The following is an 18,717-nucleotide window of genomic DNA, read 5'->3' as shown; positions in this document are numbered from 1 at the left end:
TCCTATAAGACCTATATATAGAATGGCTCAAGGACTGGCCTCGAAAAAGAGGAGATTGTCGATGGGCCATGGCAGTTGTGATTTTGGAGGATACATATATGCTTTTTCAAATAAAATGTGGCATGAATCATTATGATTAGGTGTCCGGAACAAGCAGCCCGAGATTGCCCTCTAAATGAGATTAAATAAAAGAGTTTTTTTTTTTCTTCTTTTTTCTTTGAACGATAATTATTATAATTACGCTTTCCATTGATTAAACAAGAACAAATAAATTACATGAATAAACCAACCAAGAAAAACAGAACAAAGCATGAGGACCAAAACCTACTTTTGACTTTCTACAAATCTCACGTCACAAAACCAAAAGAGTTGGAGAACACAAAATTACTAGGAGAAAAAGCAAAACCATTGTGGATGATAAACAAACAAAATGATCGGATCCATCACATTTTAGTGAATGAAATAAGTCAACGCCAACGCCACCAACATTAGAACATACGCTATCCCCTGATCTATCGATGTTCCTGCCAAAACACACACACAAATCATAAAAACACAATATCAATATCAATCTCTTGTTCTCCAATCTAGCTTAGTTTTTTTTTTTTGGTTTTGGTATTATTAAATGAAAGATATGTCCTATATATATAATATTAATACCGTCGCTGGTGGGTGCGGGAGCTGGCGAAGAAGATTGAGCATGAGCAATCGGCAAAAGAATCACGGAGATGATGACGAAGACGGCGAGAATCTCCAATGGAAATTTCAGGGACGCCATTCTTTTTCTTTATCTCCGGTGATTTATTCCGGCGAAGGAATCTTTTTTTCTTGGTGGTTTCGTAATATCTCACCAGAAATAAAGAAAAAAAAAAAAATGACCCGATTGATAGAAGAACAGAGGAACCTAAAAGATTTGGTTAAATAGCCAAAAATAAAACAAAACATGCCACAGAGAACGTGGGGTCAAGACAGCTTAAACTCTCTTTAATCACTCGTTGGTTTCGTGCGTTGTCATTTTTATTAAAAATTTAGAGGTTTAACGAGAGTAACGGTTAATTATGTTCTGTGTCTAAGCTGTGTATGAGAAGGATTTGACAAAAAAGATGAGTATCTTTTACAGCCTGTTTCTTTGATATACTTTCCTGGTTTTGTAATTTTCCCTTTTTATGGAAGATCACTGTATTAGTCCCTAATTTAAACTTGTTGTGAGTTGTCAGTTGTGATAATCCGGTTCAGAACTCAACCGAACTAAACATTCATTAAACATTAAACAAATCCGGTTCTTAAATTCTTATTAGAAAATGTATTCTATTTGTTATGTATAGCTTTATTATAGGTAAACATATTTGAACCTGGCTCACTTTGGAAGGTTAGAAATGCCCTCTCAATCGAAGAAACTGTACATTATGCCAGGTTCTTGGTGGAGCGTGCGTAGGCTCATCATGTTTTGGACTGTTAAAAACATTTTTAACAAAAATTTTATTCATTCCAACCTATGTTTCAGTTATCATCAGGACCCAAAAAGCACCATAATATAAACATGTTCACGGTGAGGCTTATTCCCCACGTTATTATGGAGATGGAGGACGAGCGAAGAAAGGATCATCTCTGTTGTTATATATCTTGAAGAGTTGTTTCCAGTATCGGCATGCAAATTTTTCGCAATCCTCAACGGCTTTATAGTCGAAATCTTCCAATTCCTCAACCGATTTCTTCAAATCATTCTTGGGATCCCCATCCGTCAGAAAACTCGCTATGTAAGTGCCCCCAAATCAAAAACATTCAAGAACGCAAAATCAAGAAAACAAGAAAACAAAAGATCAAGAAAAAGGGTTTGATAGCTAGTTACTAACCTTGCAGCATCAAACTTGTTGAAACCGATACCATTGCAGATATGGCTTGAGCTACTCAACTTTTCATCATCAGTTTGAAGCCTATACATAACACAAACAGCTCTCATACAAAGCTCCGGATCTTTACCGAAATCAGCCAGCATATCTGCTTCGTACTCCCATTTCCGGTTCTCGGGCTTCTTCTCCCTCCTCAACATTGACATGACATCCGCATAACCGGTTTCTCCATCAGATTCCTCTTCCCCGGTTTCATGATCAGAGTTTTCACTGACACTCCCTTGACTATCATCATCATCATCAGAAACAATAAACCCTTCTAAACTTGCGGTTTCACTCTCTGTCTCTTCCGCTGTCTCATCATCCTCGGCATTACCAATTGTTGGGATCCCCACAACTCTCTCTGGTGAATTTTGTTCACTTGAAGCAGAGATAACTCTCTGTTTCCTCAGTCTTGAGGATACTCGACGACGCTGTCCACTCAATCTCCTGGAACCACTCTCTCCTTTGGTCGGTGTATCTACCATCTCTTGGTCACTTGGTTTCAAATTCTTGAGTATTGAAATCGGTATATTATCTTCATCATCATCATCAGTTTCTGAATCGCTAGCAATAACTCGTTTCCTCTTACGACCACAAGGAGTGCTTTTGTTAACTTCACAAGATTCAACATCATCATCTTCATAGTTCTCATCAATACTTCTCTCTTCTAAACCATCCTTAGCATCAGCACACTCCTTCTCGCTTCCCTCCTCTGTTTCACCATCACATAAATCAACTACACCAGTCGATTTGTCACCATCATCATCTTCAAACGACAACATCTTATTTACTCGTCCCCGAGAAGACATGTTGTCTCTGTCTCTCCCCAACATATAGTAGTCTTTAACCGGTGTGGTCATATAAGGCGAGCCTACATAAAAACACAAAACAAAATCAAATCCATCACACCGTAAAAGCGAAATTTATACTAATAAGCCGATCTATGATTCTACTCACTAACGTCAACCCAAAAGGCTGAAACATATGTTCTTCTCACCTGAACCTTGTTGATAACCTAACCCTTCCCTACTCGTAAAATCTTTATCCACTTTACAAGATTCAGTACTATTCTTGATCCTAGCTAACTCCAATCCTAGCTTCACATTCTCATCTAATTCCAATTCTCCATATCTAAACCCACCAATCTCATCTAACTTTCGAACAGTTTCCACAAGCTTCTCAAACTTTGTCTTCCAATCCTCAGATTCTTTCACAGCCATCTGTTTCTCAATCTCCAACGCTCCGTTCACCATCATCTGCTCAACCAATGAACTCTCCTCAGATTCTTTAAGATTCCTCAACTCTTCTTCCACTACTAACTTCTCAGATTCCAATTCCTTAATCCTCAGTTCAAGTGATTCACACTCTTTGTTCTGTTTCTGCAACTCTGTTTCTAACTCGGTGTACTTTTCTTCACTTTTCAAAACCCTTTCTTCTAACTCAAGACACCGACAATTTTGATCCATCGACTTCACTTCTATAGACATTGCGAAAAACTCTTCTTCTTTAAAACTAGAATTAAAACCCTAGGATCAACAAGTCTCCTAATATACACAAAGCAATTACATACAGAAGAAACTTAAACCGTACCTCAAATTTTCAGAACTTGCGTACAAACAAAACAACAAGAATTGATCGCAACATTCTTTATTCCAAACCCTAATAAACAGGAGATGAGAAGAGTAGTAGACTAATCGGAGAAAGAAAAAAAAAAAAGAACTTTCTAATTTCTTTTGAGTAACAACAGTTACAGACTTCTTCACAAACCCTAGTAAACACGACACGGTGTCACGTGCGGACGCGTGTTTTTTAGATTTGCCAAGTCGACGATTGTGAATAGAAGCGTCTAAGTGGGCTCACTTATGGACCATAAGGCTAAATTTTTAATTGGCCCATTAATGAGCCATTGGATGCTTGCTGCTTATGTTTTAATTTTTAAGGTACGGAGAGTTTATAAATGGGGAAACAAAGACTAGAGGTCCACATTTTTTAAGTCCGGACCAGACGACATTCTTGAAGCTTATTTACAAAGATTGATTATTCTTGCATTTGTTGTCTCCTTAGAAGTTAAAAATTGATTGCTCTTTTTTTACCTTCTGGCTAGTTTCAGTATAAGTTTTTTTTTTTTTAATCTGACAAGAGTTTTGTTCGTACCTCGTCTGTTGCACCACTCGAGAGGGAAAAAAGTAACAAAATTTTACTTGTTTTGGTAACTGGAACAAGTCAAGTCAACCCTTGTTAAATTCTCCATACATTGATATTTAAATGGATCCAGTTTGTTTCATGATTATTGCATTGTTGGCTAGCTCAACACTACTAATATTTAATGAAATATGTATGTATGTATGTATGTATGTATGTATGTATATCTAAGTTGAAATGCTAGGCTAGTTGATACATGAAATTAACGAAGAATCATGTGAGACTAAATAACAACTCGGTTATAAAGATAAAAACAATCACAAATAGCTAACATATGTTAGGTTAGTCGATGCATATGCACGAGATTTACAAAATTATCAATTTTGAAGCATTCAAGTTTAAGGTTCTGCGAAATTTGATTTAAACTGGAAGAGTAAAAAAGAAAAAAGTGAAGATGCATGAACCACATCACAAAAAGGTGCATAACAATAACCACTCATTACGATTTGAGTAGAAGATGGGGACATGGCATTCACTTGTGGGCGAATCTAATTGGAGTATGCAATAATCAAGAGTCTTACGGGTCCCCTCATATTTCCGAGAAGTCATTACTTCTTCAAAATCTAGCCGTCATTATTATAATTGTGGCCCAAATTTTTTTAATACTAAACTACAATTTAGGAGTTATGATCAATACTCGTTCAACAAATCATCCATTTCTGAACGAAAGAGTATTATTTCTTGCTCTTTAATTTGCGGTCACATAAAATAGTACGTAGCCTTTATGAAATGTTTTATATGTGGGCTGTCTCCAAGTCATTAATGTGTCTTGCAAATTTAAACACTGGTCCAATTATAATATAAAGACAACACTACTTGGAAATCAACTGTTTCACTCCGAGGAGGATGTCTTGTTTGTTCTAAAACATGCATGGCATTTGTATCATGTACTAATATTATTACCAGTTAGGTCCATTTGTTGCAAATGTTTAATGAATGTTAGGATAGTTTTCAAAAATTATAATTGTGGCCTGTATCTGCAGCCATCAGAATAGTTGACTGAAATCTACAAAGATGTTTTTATCAAAAAAAAAAAAAAAATTACAAGATGCTTATTATTATTATTTGTTAAAACATTTTCAATGTTCTAGGCATTTCAACTGATCATCAATAAGTACGAAATTTGTCTTTTTGATGGACTTACATGTTTTGTTTTGTTCCTTAACTTTCCTCTAGAGGACTATGTTACTTTCCTATCAAAAAGGATCTCTATAACCCTCTCCTACTACTTTTGTGAAACTTACTACAGTATTTTCTAAAATATTGTTCTTGATATTTAAAAGATCAACAGATTGTTCTATTAGTATCATTTACTGTAAATCGGAAAAGAAAACGATTATGAGCTAAGTTGTTTTTTAGGAAACCCATTTGTTCTACAAACACAATTATTACCTACGATATTTGTCTTACATAGATGATGAAACTCATAACTTGTAATCATGCAATAAAGCACAGTGCGATGGGAGAGAGAGAGAGAGAGAGAGAGAGAGAGAGAGTGCAATAAAGTTTGACTCATGTATTTCGTGGTGAGAGTAAATGATATTTCAGATCTTCGTAGTGATTAAAGTTTTAGTAGGACCCAACTCATTCACCTTTTCAGCTACTTCTACAATTTTGTTTCTACTATAATCGATTTTGTTTTTTTACCCAAATAAACAAATAGAAATAAAAAATGTCATCATTCAAAATCCTTTAGATTCTGCTTCTAGTACAACGCATTTTGCCAATTTATGTATATGTTCACAATTTTACAGTTGATATGTAACATAGAGAGATATACACATAGTTATATGCAGTGGTGGACCCAGGAAAAAAATATATCCCGGTCAATAATTTTTTTATAAGCAGTTAAATATTTAAACTCACAAAAAAAAGATCATTTATGTAGTATAGGAGAATTGAACCTGGGTTTGGGGTGTCAAACTACTAAATAAAACCAACTTTGCTACAAGAATTTCAGTACTTCATGTGCAGAAAAACTTTATTTCAACATTTTACCAGGTCACTTGACCTGCCTAACCACTACATGGGTCCGCCCCTGGTTATATGCAACACCATATAGTCGTGTCCTAGTGACTGCCGAATTACAGAGACGAGAGACGTGTAGGGATGTTATACGTAGGTAGGGTGCAGGCAGAAATTAAGGAAATTAAATTTTTGTCATGCAAATGTAATAAAAGCACGTATAGATAGAGACAAGTATGTAATATATACTATCTATAAATAAATAATTAAAATTTTGAATTTCAAATGGACAAAAGTAAAAGTTGGCGACGATGTTTATATATCATGAATTTAAATTTCATTAAAAAGAAGCCTTTTACCAAAGAAAGAAAAATCATTAAAATGAGAGGGTTGAAACTTGAAAGTAAATTACAAAACTTGCTAGCTAATTGGTTCAACTGCATAAATTTGTGTCTAGATATCATTATTCATTTGCTTATCTTTAATTAGGATTCTACAAATTTAGGGTTCTACATTAATTTTATATTAATCTCTTGTGAGCCTTATCAACTCGCGCAAGTCCTTGATGTATCTCAATGAGTCATTTAATGTTTTGATCAGAGCTAGGGTTTTAGAGCTGATTTTAGTTCAAAGCTACAAACTTAGGGTTTTTTTTTTTCCTTCTCTGAATCGATTTTAGGATGCAGGTGTAGCATATAGCCATTTAGGGCATACAGCGTTTTGGTCCCAATGCTACTAACACTGTCAAAATTCACAATTACGTGAGTCGTCCCCATACATACAGCTACACACATGCATGCAAATTTGTATACTCTATAGACTAACGAAACGTTTACATGCATGCGTTCAATATAGAGGGTTCGGGATGCGCATATATATATTGTTATGAATGTGAATTTCATTAAGAAACTAGAGAGATAAAGATAAATAAAATTGACTTAACCAACTATATAAGTAGTTTGGTAAATGTGTTATTCGATGGGCTATATATGTCTGTTGTTCTAAACCAAAAACTCAGATTCATTCAAAAAATAATTTTTTTAAATATTAAATTGTAGTTTTAGTTATATCTAAATAAAAAAGGAAGTTTACATATGCTAGATGAAAGTTTATATGTAGTTTTAGATATATCTAATTTAACATAACCTCAAATTACTAGTCTCTTAATTTATATCTCATCTATATATGTATTATGAAATGACTTAGTGAACACACTAACAGAAAATTGGGTTTCGGTCATGTTGAAACTACGACCACGTAAGTAATGTCTTTGATCTTATAAGAGTTTTAGAAACATATATAAGATATAAGAGGACTTAAAAGGTTTGACATCCATATACATCCGATGTATGATCCAGAAAATGAGTGCGAGTGATTTGGAAACCAAATTGAGACAAAATTAAACATTTGGAACCGAGCTTGAGTCGGTGCTACTTTTGGAAAACTGATTCATTTGTCATAAACCTATCTTTGTCTCATATATATATATATATATATATAACAAAACCAATGACTAAAAAGAACTGAAACTACAAATTATCGATGAACGTCGTCCCAAAAATGATATGTAAATTGTATTTTTCATTAATAATAAGTATCTGAAAAATGACTATCTAATTCACAACTAATAAGATCCAACTATATGTACATAGAAAATTTAATCTAAATTGGAAAGCAAATCTTGTTTATTATGAACGCTTTACAAAACCAAAACCTAAAACCCGCTACAAGATCATGATCAGTGCATTAAGGAGATATATAATATACATGTATATGTTTATGTGTATACTCTCAATATATGTGATAACATATGGATCCATGTATGATGGGTATATAGTATCGACATGCATGTGTATGAATGAAGAAGTAGAATCTCGGGCACGGAGATGGCGTGTCCGTTCATTGAAAGCCGCCCACCATCTTTATTATACTTGTTTCCGAAGTACTGATTGCTGCTCAACTTACAGATTTTGATTCCTGCACAACTTGGCAACTTTCTCATCCTCAGTTATCTGATTAATTGCTTCAAAAGTCAATTATTATAATAAAATGCAATAAATTTCAGTATTCATAGTATATTCCTTGTAGTCGATCGAGTTTTTGTTTGTTTGTTTTTGAATTGTAATTATCGACGACAACTCATGACTTTTTAATCGAGACTGCAGGAAGAATATAATCAACGTAACGTTTCGTTATGTCATATATAAAATCAATTAATTTCAACCCTTTTCTTTTGTTATAGCTATATCACGAGCAACGGTGTTAATTTGTTATAGAAATGTCGACTCTGATTTACGAAATAAATAGAGCAAGACAAAACTGTACGAATATTAAAAACATGTCATAGTCTCCATAAAAAGGGTAACCGTATATACTATATGAAACTGAATAATACTACCTTGGATCCGAGTCATATCAAATTAATATTATGCAGGCATGCATAATTAAACTTTAGTTAGATTACTGTGTCCCCTAAAACATCAAAGTCACTGAAAAATTAAACTAGGAACATTGTCCGTATATTGTTTATATGTACAGTGCATTAAGTTCGTCCTGTGTGATTAAAATCGAAAACCGAATTTGAGTTTAGTCACATCTAACCGTACCATATGTGGATTCATGAAAACTAATTTTCTTTTTTTTTTAGATCCGCGTCTGGATTTTGTGACATGTTATCATTGTATTAAAATCAAGAAGTGATTTGTATAATTATAAGGCATAATTTCATGGCAAATTATATAAACATTGCATTAAAAAAAAACAAATATAGTTTGTTTAGTTGATGCTGTTTCGTTAAGTTTGGGCTAGAAACAAAACATAAAGAGACGATACCCGTTACTAAAAAGACATGGTCAGGTAAATATAACATCTGACAGCCAACACATTAACTTCAAACCTAACGACTACCTGGTTTGTCTTGGCTCCATCTTCTTAAATTTTCGTTTATTTTTCTAAAACATTTTAATGGACTCATTAATATATACAAAAACATATATATATAACAAAAAAATTCAAACGATCGAAAATTTTTTTGAAAGGGAAAGTACAAATGATATCAAGGGTGGCTCCTCAAGAAATAATTTGATTTTGATGAGACAAAATGAGACACGACTAGTATGACATCAAATATTTATTGTCTTAGATCTATCCCTTGTCTTTTATTTTCTTGAAACAAATTTGTTTGCTCCTTGCATCATTTTTTTTTTTTGGGTTAAAGGGTTTATCCTTGTATCAGTTTATAGATGAACCTACAAAAGAGGTGTATATATTGAGTTGCATCTTCTTAATATATAATATATATAATACTTCTATATTACCATTGCTGTTAAATTCAGATTCTATCTATTCTAAGCTTGTTTTTAAATAAGTTGAACATGTAAGGCTCCTTCTGAGCCGAACTAACATTTTGTAAACCGATAGGTTTTGAATAAAAACGGTAAAAACAGATCATTATATATGGAACCGATTTCAAAGTTTAGATTAAACTTTGAAATTAGAAAAGGCCAAAAGATAGGCTCGAAGTGAAAATAATTTGTTTGATTCAGTTATCGTCAGATAACATGTTTGAAATTGATGCATCAATCATAAAAAAGTGTCTAAATATGTATTGGTTGATTTTCTTTATAATAATGATTTATAATGTGAATATGTACAACATCTCATTCAATTGATTGTCTCACGAGTGAGGCGCTAAAATAAATGTGAATTCACTAATTTCAAATACTTTTTTGTTTCTTTCTTATATTTACTCGAAAACCGGGATTGGTCGGACCATTCGCAACCCAAATATTTAAATACAAAGAAGAAAGTAGTAAGAACGTACATATCCGCGTTTATGTGCATTCCATGTTTGTGTGTACAACAAACAATTATACCGATCGAGCTTGTGAATTTTCAAAATTTTACCCCCCAAAAAAATCCATAAAAATCTTTTCCTAAGGAATTTATGTATCTTTCCCTTTGCAATATGCAACCTTTATCTCTCTTATAAAGTATACAATAAGACGTACCATACATATACATATGCATATTTATATCTAAAACGTTAAAGAGACACGAAAAACCTAGATTCTCCCCAAATTTCATCCAACGGCACAAACCGCATAATAAATAGCCCTATCAAAATATAATAATAAAAATTGAAATTTGATAGCGATAGTTTAGTCCTCGATGAATGCGAGTCCCTCATATTTACTCCTTTTGGCATTCACTTTCTTTATCTCTCTTTCTCAACTTGATATGTCTTTTGGCGTCTCTTTCTTTCTCTAAATCTTTCTTCTTCTTTTTTTTTGGATTTTTTTTTTGGTTTTCAAATCCAACTTTAAGACAAAACAACGAACGAGGAAGAGAGAGAGAGAAAAAAAATATTTCTAGTCACGATGCAGGAGATAATACCGGATTTTCTTGAAGAGTGTGAATTCGTCGACACTTCACTAGCCGGAGATGATCTTTTTGCCATCTTAGAGAGTCTTGAAGGCGCCGGAGAGGTATCTCCGACAGCTGCATCTACACCTAACGATGGAACGATGAGTTCCAAGGAGTTAGTTAAGGATCAAGATTATGAAAACTCATCTCCTAAGAGGAAAAAGCAAAGACTAGAAACCGGGAAAGATGAGGACGAAGAAGAAGAAGACGGAGAAGGAGAAGAAGATAATAAGCAAGATGGGCAACAAAAGATGTCTCATGTAACCGTGGAACGTAACCGGAGAAAGCAAATGAACGAGCACTTAACCGTCTTACGTTCTCTTATGCCTTGTTTCTACGTCAAACGGGTATACTCTCAATATATCCATAAATTATCTTAGTCGACTAATTAATATTATACGTTCAACTAATCTTTTTGGTGTACCTATCTATCATACATCAAAATATCATATCTATGTTTTTTTTAAGAATAATGACAATTAAAATTGACATTTGGTCCCACTAATCATCTCAATTTTTTTTTTTCTTTCATGTCACAATGTGATATATAGATTGTTTATATTGACTTATATTTTCTTTCTTTCCTCACAAACCAACCTAATAATAAAAGGGGGACCAAGCATCCATCATAGGAGGAGTTGTGGAGTACATAAGCGAGTTACAACAAGTTCTTCAATCTTTAGAAGCCAAGAAACAACGTAAGACCTACGCCGAAGTCCTAAGCCCAAGACTTGTCCCGAGCCCTCGTCCTTCACCGCCTGTTCTAAGTCCGCGGAAACCGCCTCTTAGTCCGCGCATCAACCACCACCAGATACCTCACCATCTCCTTCTCCCTCCCATAAGCCCTCGAACACCTCAGCCCACAAGCCCATACAGGGCCATTCCGCCGCAACTACCGCTCATCCCACAGCTTCCGCTTCGTTCTTATAGCTCACTGGCTAGTTGCAGCAGCTTAGGAGACCCACCTCCATACTCTCCTGCTTCATCTTCTTCCTCTCCTTCAGTCAGTAGTAACCATGAGAGTAGTGTGATTAATGAACTTGTTGCTAACTCAAAATCGGCTTTGGCTGACGTAGAAGTGAAGTTCTCAGGAGCTAACGTGCTACTCAAAACGGTGTCGCATAAGATCCCGGGACAAGTTATGAAGATAATTGCTGCTCTTGAAGATTTGGCTCTTGAGATTCTTCAGGTTAATATTAACACCGTCGACGAAACCATGCTTAATTCTTTCACCATCAAGGTACGTACGAATAATCACCTTAATTAATTTTCACAGATTTGCTTTTGTCATTTTTCATGAGTGTATTTCAGAACATTTATATTTCGTACATAGGATATATGGTGGGGGAAGAAATGGTAGGGTAGTGTAATAAGTAATAATTCATTGAGATTCACATAAATTCATACACATTTGATTTATAAGAAATTCAATATATGATACATAAAATTCTTATCTACATTGTATATATATGCACACAAACGTAGGGTGTCAGATTGCTCACAAGCATACAAAACTAAACTATTATTTGTTTTGTATACTTTCACTAAAACTCTTAATATATACATTTGACTTTCTTGTCCCTTCGGGGACATCCGATAAAAAAAAAAAATATACATTTGACTTTCTTAGAAAGGAACAAGGCGTGAAAGAACACGTGTCTCGATATATCGTATACAATTCTATATGAACATTGAAGAGCGCCTAAAATCTTAATTTCTAAATAAATTATTCTATATATTTGAATTTTATTCAAATAAATCAGGCTGTCTTAGTTTCGTGTCAAGACTTAATTAGTTCTATTTCCAATAAGTACACACATTTGTACAATGAAGAAGTTATACAATGGCTGTAGGTCCAAATTTTAGTCTAGATTTTATTATTGATGATTTGGTTATAATGCGATCGAAGATCAAATAAACATGCTATTACATATAAAATATGTCTCCCTGCAGTGCAGAGTAGGTGTTTAGTAATTAAGTTGATTAAAAATATCTCTTTTTCTTTGGTTATAGACAAAATTATTTATTTATCTATATTTTTGTTTTTGTTTTGATAGATTGGAATTGAGTGCCAACTAAGTGCAGAAGAACTGGCTCAACAAATTCAGCAAACATTCTGCCAATAAAAGAAGGATTTAATACATCTTTCGTATAGATTCCCTAACGAGAGACCAGTACGTACTCACTTTGTCTCCTTATTATCCTTAATTTAAATTATCTTCAAACATTTTCTACAGAGATATGGTTCGGAGTTCCTTTTGAATCAAAATGTTATTTTAAATTTCAATGAATATTACTTGATTATAACTAATATAGGTATAAGTGAGTTTTTAAAATTTATCAGCTTTCTTATATAACAGCTTTGTCACGTGTAATTTTTTTTTCTTAAACTACAAAATTAGAGTAGACTACTCCTACTATGTAACTTTGTTTTTGTTATTACATCGGGCATTGTAGCTGTAATTGCATATGCAGAGCCGTCTCTTTGTTAATAAAGGCCACAATCAAATTAAAATAAAAGGGCCGTTGTGCTATTAATCAGAATCGAACCCATGAACTCATTCCCACTAACAAAGACAAATGCCACTAGACTAAACACATTTTTTGGAAAATAAGGCCGAAAGTTATATATAAAATACACAGCAGAAAATAAAGCCACAAGCTCATGCTTCATGGACTTGGCCTTTGGGCCGGCTCTGTGCATATGAATGAACAACAGTGTATGAGTTTCTTATGAATAAAAATTAATCTTGCATCTTAAATTTTGGAGGGATATAAAGACTTAAAGAGGGATGTTAAAGATGGATTGAAAGAATCGGTTTTATAGGGAAGTAATGATGTTAATTTGATTTATCCAAAAAGTATACTCCTCTTGATCGTAAGAAGTTGTTTTGCTTTTTTTCCGCTATGGGTTATATATTGAGCCTGTTCGTTTCGTCGTCGCAAGTACCTGCGGCTGCGGCAGCCGCATGTGTTGTTGTTCGTTTGGTTGCCGCAGGTGCTTGCGGCAAGACGCTGCGGCGAACGCTGATTCTAATTTTGGACGTCGATTAGTTGCGGCGATCAAAAAAGTTGCGTTTGCCGCAGTCGCTGCCGCTGTCGCAGCCGCCTGCGTCAGACAAACGAACACGCTCATTGTCTCCAGATTAAAATATCAATATCTGCACATTTTTATACGTATTTGTGTAAGAAATAATTCAAATGTCTCGTTTCACATTTTTATCAGTAGAATCTTATTGAAAGAATTATGTAAAATGTTTACGTAGGAGTTTGCTGAAGATGAAGACTTGATATGCCAATGGTGTCAAACGAAATAAAATTTTGAACTAGAGATCGATATATTTTTTTTTTTCTCTAGAACTGTGTCCTTTTTTTGGGTATGAAGAGATAAAGAGTTGATAAAAATGAAGAGAAAAAAAAAAAGAAAGAAAAAAGATACCTGATCGATATAGTTCGAGTCCGAGAGCATAGCGCAGAGTATACACTAATGGTGAACTTACAAGTGGGCTGTGAAAGGTGGACTTGAGCATATCTTTTGGACCATTGAATTACTTGGTTGCACTCGTACCTTATTAAATAATGGTTCAACTAAATTGGATACTATTGGGCCTACAAATTGCTTTATAGTTTATGTAGTGACATATGTAGTGACTTGGATACTATATAGTGACATGCAGTGTGACTTGCCTACAAATTGGATACTATTAGAGTTTTTGTAGTTTATGTGAAACGACATATGTAGCTTTTAGGCCGAAATGAATCGTTTGGTTACGTAATCATGAAAAGCATATTAGCCCAAAATTCTATCCGTTTGGCTTGTTGTGTCCATGACAAATCAGTTTGAGAAGCAAAACGTCCGTAACGTGTTAGTCCGTTACCAAATGAGACGGACGTTTTATGATTTTGTGTTGGTGGTACACACTACACAGTTTACAATTTACATTATGTGTTTGTATTTTAAGCTACGTTTTAAGAGGAAATTGGAGTAATTTAATTTTTGGTATAGATATATTATTTCATTAGTTTCGTAAAAAAAAAAAAAAAAAAAAAGTTTCGTCAAAGTGTATCACTCAACTATAAGTCTACAACTAATATTTGTGAATTCTTCACTGTTAAACAATGTTTGTCACTAATTAAACTATTATTCAACCGTTTTTCAAATATGTTGTGGCTACCGATAGATAAGTTCTCTGAAAGTCTATAAATACATAATTTTATTTTCTAAATGGTTTAGTTACATGATTGAATAATGCAATATATAGTAGTATCATGTTAAAAACTTAGTAGTGTGGATATATGAGTTGTAGACGAGCACAACAAAATTGAACCGGACGTATTAAAGTTGAGTACCAATTGAAACCTATAGTATAGAAACTTAACCGCACGGATTAAAGCTGAGTACCAATTGAAACCTACATTATAATAAAAAAGACACAGCAAAAAGAAAACAATAGATGCTAAATCCTTCAAACTAACAAGAACCACTACTATACATCTATTATTTTTTTTTTTTTAAATTTCATTTTCTCGTTTGGGTGGTGGTGGGGCTTGATAAAAACAAAATATAATTAATTAAAATTCTCTAATTAGAAGGATAAATAGAAAAACGAGGACGGTGAGGTTTGGTATGTTTGTGGGAAGAAGATGAGTGAAGTTGACGTCGTTTCTCAGCAAAGCCTTCACTGTTTCTCATTATCCAATATCTCTCTATCTCCTCTGGCTGTCTCCCTGGAACTCTTCCTGCTATTAAATCCCACCTAATTCCAAACAAAATAAAATTATCCTATTTTTATTTATCCAAAAAAACATTGTAGCATTTATATTTTCTTTCCAAAATATTGTATGGTTTGTCAGTTCAAATTTCCATATTTGAGCCAGCCAAGCATTTATACATTAGTACTAACAGATAAGAAAAGTAAATTAGGTACTTATGTCTATCTCTACATATGTGTGTGTGGTACGTATGTAATTTAATGAACGTGATAGCTTTAATTAAATGTGCTTTCTTTTTTAGACAAAAAAAATTAGTGGAAGCCATGTGCTCCCTTCTACAACATGGTACACTGTACATATATGTAAAGTACATGCCTAAACAAACGTATCTAAAAAATTGTTAATACTTGCATATTAATTAAATTGTTTAGAAATGTCTAAAAATATAACTTTAAATTTTAGGCCGAGATTATAGACAGAAGAAGTAAAGAATAATAAGAAGAATGAAATTGTTACCTATCACCGACAAGTCTGTACATTCGGAAGATGAGATCTTCTTCTTGTGCAGTCATATTGATAAACTCCCATTCGATACTGCTTACTTCTGCACATAGTTATAGATTCAACCAATTAAACTCAAAACTTAACATAAAATATACTCCAATATACCTGAGAAGAGGCAAGTATATTCTTTTAAACAATAAATAATTATTATGTTAAAACTGAAAACTTATCTTGATAAGTTTTTTTAAAGTTAGCACGAGGTGTTACTAATTTAGAAATTGAACGTATCCCTCGTTTTCTATACAAGTATACTCTCAAATAAAAATTTATTCGGATCCTTGGAACTAGTAAATTCCAAGGTGGGAAAAAGCATTTTTGCTTTGTTTTTGATAATGGATAAGACTAAAGTTATAGAAGCATCCAGCTTTCTTGCTTTCTTCTACACATGAAGAGATATGAAAACAGAGTAAAATTGGATGTAGAAAGTATATAGAGAATAGGAAGGGACCTTCAGAATCATGGAGGGCGATTTTGTGTTGCTTACGACGACGACGGCGGTCAGTAGTGTTATCCATTAATAATTGAGGTTAGGAAAAAAAAAATGGAGAGAAAAATATAATGTGATGAAATTTTTGGGTTTGAAGAATGTAAGGAGATAAAGAGGTGAGAGATGAGAGTTTATAGAGCGGAGAAGAAGAAGAAGAGGAGAAGAGGAGAGAGAAGGAAATGTCCAACGAACAGCCTTTGCAAACTAATAGTAAGAAGTGTTGTGTGGTCTTGTTGACCTCTTAGCCTTTGTGTAGACTTGTCGTTGACACTCTCATATACACATGGTGATGAAGTCCTTTTTATTGGGATTTGAAAGTATTTTGAAGACTAACTTTGTTCTCATTCATAGATACTAACAAATTATTTTTTTCCATATATTCTTCAATTTTTCTAAACCTACTTTCTTTTTAGAATAATCGAATTTATTGATTATAATTTTGGCAGAGGCAATTTCAACGATGTTTTAGTTATTATTGGTTTGTTGTTGTTCTTTCCATTTTTTTAGTCAAGTCCAATTTGTTTTTCTAAGAAACTTAGTTGTTATTAAATTACACTGTAGTTTTTTTAAGGGTTATAAAACCAAACGGCACCGGATACAAGTTCTTAAAGCAAATTTTTCATTCATTATATTTAATGTTCATATTTTGTATCGAAATCTTCATTCCCATATAAACATAGATATTTTTGTTTGATCTCCGAATTTAAGTAGAAAAACATGATTTTAGTGATTTTTATCCCAAAATTTTAATGAGAATATTGGTAACAACGCAATGCTTTTGAATTTAACCCCTATTTTTTTTTTTTTTTTTTTGACATATGTTTTAGTTTTAGAATCTATGGTGACTAAGACATTACATATGACACTGTATGGCAACTCCTTCGCTGGCGAAATACTGAAACCACTTTACACAAGGATTTAATGAATGCTTTTGTAGAAATTCAATCTCTCTCATACATGATACAACCAAAATCCCTTGATTTGCATTTTCTTCGATATATTCAATATCTATCATAAATATGAATCGACCTATTAAAAATAACGAATTAAAGTCGAGTGCGAGACATCACATTTAAAGTACGCTTTTCAATAAATTTTGTAACAAAGTATACAATTACTATCACCAAAAAATGTCGCCAATACTGTTGTTGACGGGTATGGTAGACGTTTCAACCGTTGAAGATAAGCCTAGCTCGACTCCATTTGATGCATAATATCTAGTTCCTTCATTCTTTTTCCTACTAGAAGTGGTTGTAGTTGAAATATATATATATATAGAAGCATGGTCATGATCACTTACCATGTTCATGTTTAGCTTAGGCGGAGTCATATATGTATTCCATCGCATCATTTCCTTTTTGTAGAGTAGCAAACATTAAAACGGAGACTAAAATTTATCTATTTGTTAAATTATTGTCAAGTCAATAAGTAATCACCAATACGTGAGAAGTATATATATAGAGAACTACTTGATCCATGTTTTGGTACCATTTTTCTTACAATGTTGGTCGGGGCTCACAATCGTTAGAACAACGTGCCTTTGGCATATCCAACGTGATGTAACTATTTTGGTTAAGTATCTCTGACCTTTGGTAAATGTATCTTTAATTAAATAGTGTGCGCTTCACGTAGGTGGGGATACATGTATTTCTGTACGAGCGCATTTGATGCATGGTCAACTTTTAGGTGGTTATAAAGGTGGTTCACCTGTTGAAGACATTGCGGAAGGTGAATCCTATATCACGGCTCCTGAAGCCCTTGTTCAGCTGTCAAAGCGCTAGGGCTGTTGCATAAAGTTCGTAGAAGGGCGGATAAACCTCGTCAAATCGGTTGCTATTAATGTTTTTTCATAGATTGAAGAATGCATTGAATGAAAATGTGTCTTCGGTTAGGAGCAAAAAGAAGGAATTGGTTAGTAACTTAGTATAGCTAAATGCAATGTCATAAAATTATGGATATACCCTGTACAAAAGGACAAATATGTGATTACCTTTTGTAATAATTTGATTTTACTATACCATCTTTAAACAACATATGTACAAAGATGGTGACATGTTGGCTATTGTCTCCTGGAAAAATTAATCATAAAAGCAATCACTATATATTTTCTCTTTCCACTTTAATTAAAATTTAAACTCTTGTACAAATTATTCTTTTTTTCTTTTGTTGGACAATAAATTTGATTATTACCCCAAAAAAGAAGAGAAGATGATAGATTAATCATAAAAGAATTGCCATTAAAGAATTCTAGTTTTTTAGTTAAGAGAGTTATAAGAAAGAAAAAGAAGTATTGAAGCGATTTGAAACATGGTTGCAGCTGTTGGTAAGATTCAACTAACATTCTTAGTCCTAAGTAAACATCTTTATTCGTAACGCATCAAATGAGTCCACATATAATACGCATCCCCATATATATGTATAGTGTATAATATTCTATTAAACCTGATCATTAAAATATCAGTTTAAACC

The 18,717-nt window shown here is 33.5% G+C and overlaps 4 protein-coding genes across 6 annotated transcripts; 1 reads left to right on the top strand and 3 right to left on the bottom strand.

Annotated features, from left to right (window-relative positions):
• Positions 1-311: 311 nt before the first annotated feature.
• On the bottom strand, positions 312-905 carry LOC104728378 (arabinogalactan protein 22). The gene is made up of 2 exons (XM_019236053.2): positions 661-905; positions 312-524 (listed from the first exon to the last, which is right to left on the bottom strand). Exons 1-2 carry the CDS (start codon positions 776-778, stop codon positions 451-453), a joined length of 192 nt encoding a protein of 63 aa, XP_019091598.1. The 5' UTR covers positions 779-905; the 3' UTR covers positions 312-450.
• Positions 906-1,460: 555 nt separating this feature from the next.
• LOC104728364 (uncharacterized) lies at positions 1,461-3,679 on the bottom strand. 3 transcript variants are annotated; one of them, XM_010447353.3, is made up of 4 exons: positions 3,483-3,643; positions 2,890-3,404; positions 1,854-2,763; positions 1,461-1,753 (listed from the first exon to the last, which is right to left on the bottom strand). In XM_010447353.3, exons 2-4 carry the CDS (start codon positions 3,377-3,379, stop codon positions 1,720-1,722), a joined length of 1,434 nt encoding a protein of 477 aa, XP_010445655.1. In that variant the 5' UTR covers positions 3,380-3,404; positions 3,483-3,643; the 3' UTR covers positions 1,461-1,719. The 3 variants fall into 3 exon arrangements, with proteins under 3 accessions (XP_010445655.1, XP_010445664.1, XP_087343408.1); XM_010447362.3 differs by having other exon boundaries at positions 1,461-1,768; positions 1,855-2,763; positions 3,483-3,621; XM_087487282.1 differs by lacking the exon at positions 2,890-3,404 and having other exon boundaries at positions 3,483-3,679.
• Positions 3,680-10,205: 6,526 nt separating this feature from the next.
• On the top strand, positions 10,206-12,795 carry LOC104728355 (transcription factor SPEECHLESS). The gene is made up of 3 exons (XM_010447347.3): positions 10,206-10,831; positions 11,095-11,724; positions 12,542-12,795. Exons 1-3 carry the CDS (start codon positions 10,439-10,441, stop codon positions 12,608-12,610), a joined length of 1,092 nt encoding a protein of 363 aa, XP_010445649.1. The 5' UTR covers positions 10,206-10,438; the 3' UTR covers positions 12,611-12,795.
• A 2,031-nt stretch (positions 12,796-14,826) lies between these two features.
• Positions 14,827-16,539, bottom strand: LOC104728348 (transcription factor TRY). The gene is made up of 3 exons (XM_010447341.2): positions 16,210-16,539; positions 15,714-15,801; positions 14,827-15,241 (listed from the first exon to the last, which is right to left on the bottom strand). The coding sequence occupies exons 1-3, from the start codon at positions 16,274-16,276 to the stop codon at positions 15,067-15,069; spliced, it is 330 nt and encodes a 109-aa protein (XP_010445643.1). The 5' UTR covers positions 16,277-16,539; the 3' UTR covers positions 14,827-15,066.
• Positions 16,540-18,717: the final 2,178 nt, after the last annotated feature.

This window comes from Camelina sativa, chromosome 2 (assembly GCF_030686135.1).
Source record: "Camelina sativa cultivar CO46 ecotype springtype chromosome 2, ASM3068613v1".
In the NCBI taxonomy this organism is placed as follows: domain Eukaryota; kingdom Viridiplantae; phylum Streptophyta; class Magnoliopsida; order Brassicales; family Brassicaceae; genus Camelina; species Camelina sativa.
This window is presented reverse-complemented; position numbering and strand designations above follow the sequence as displayed.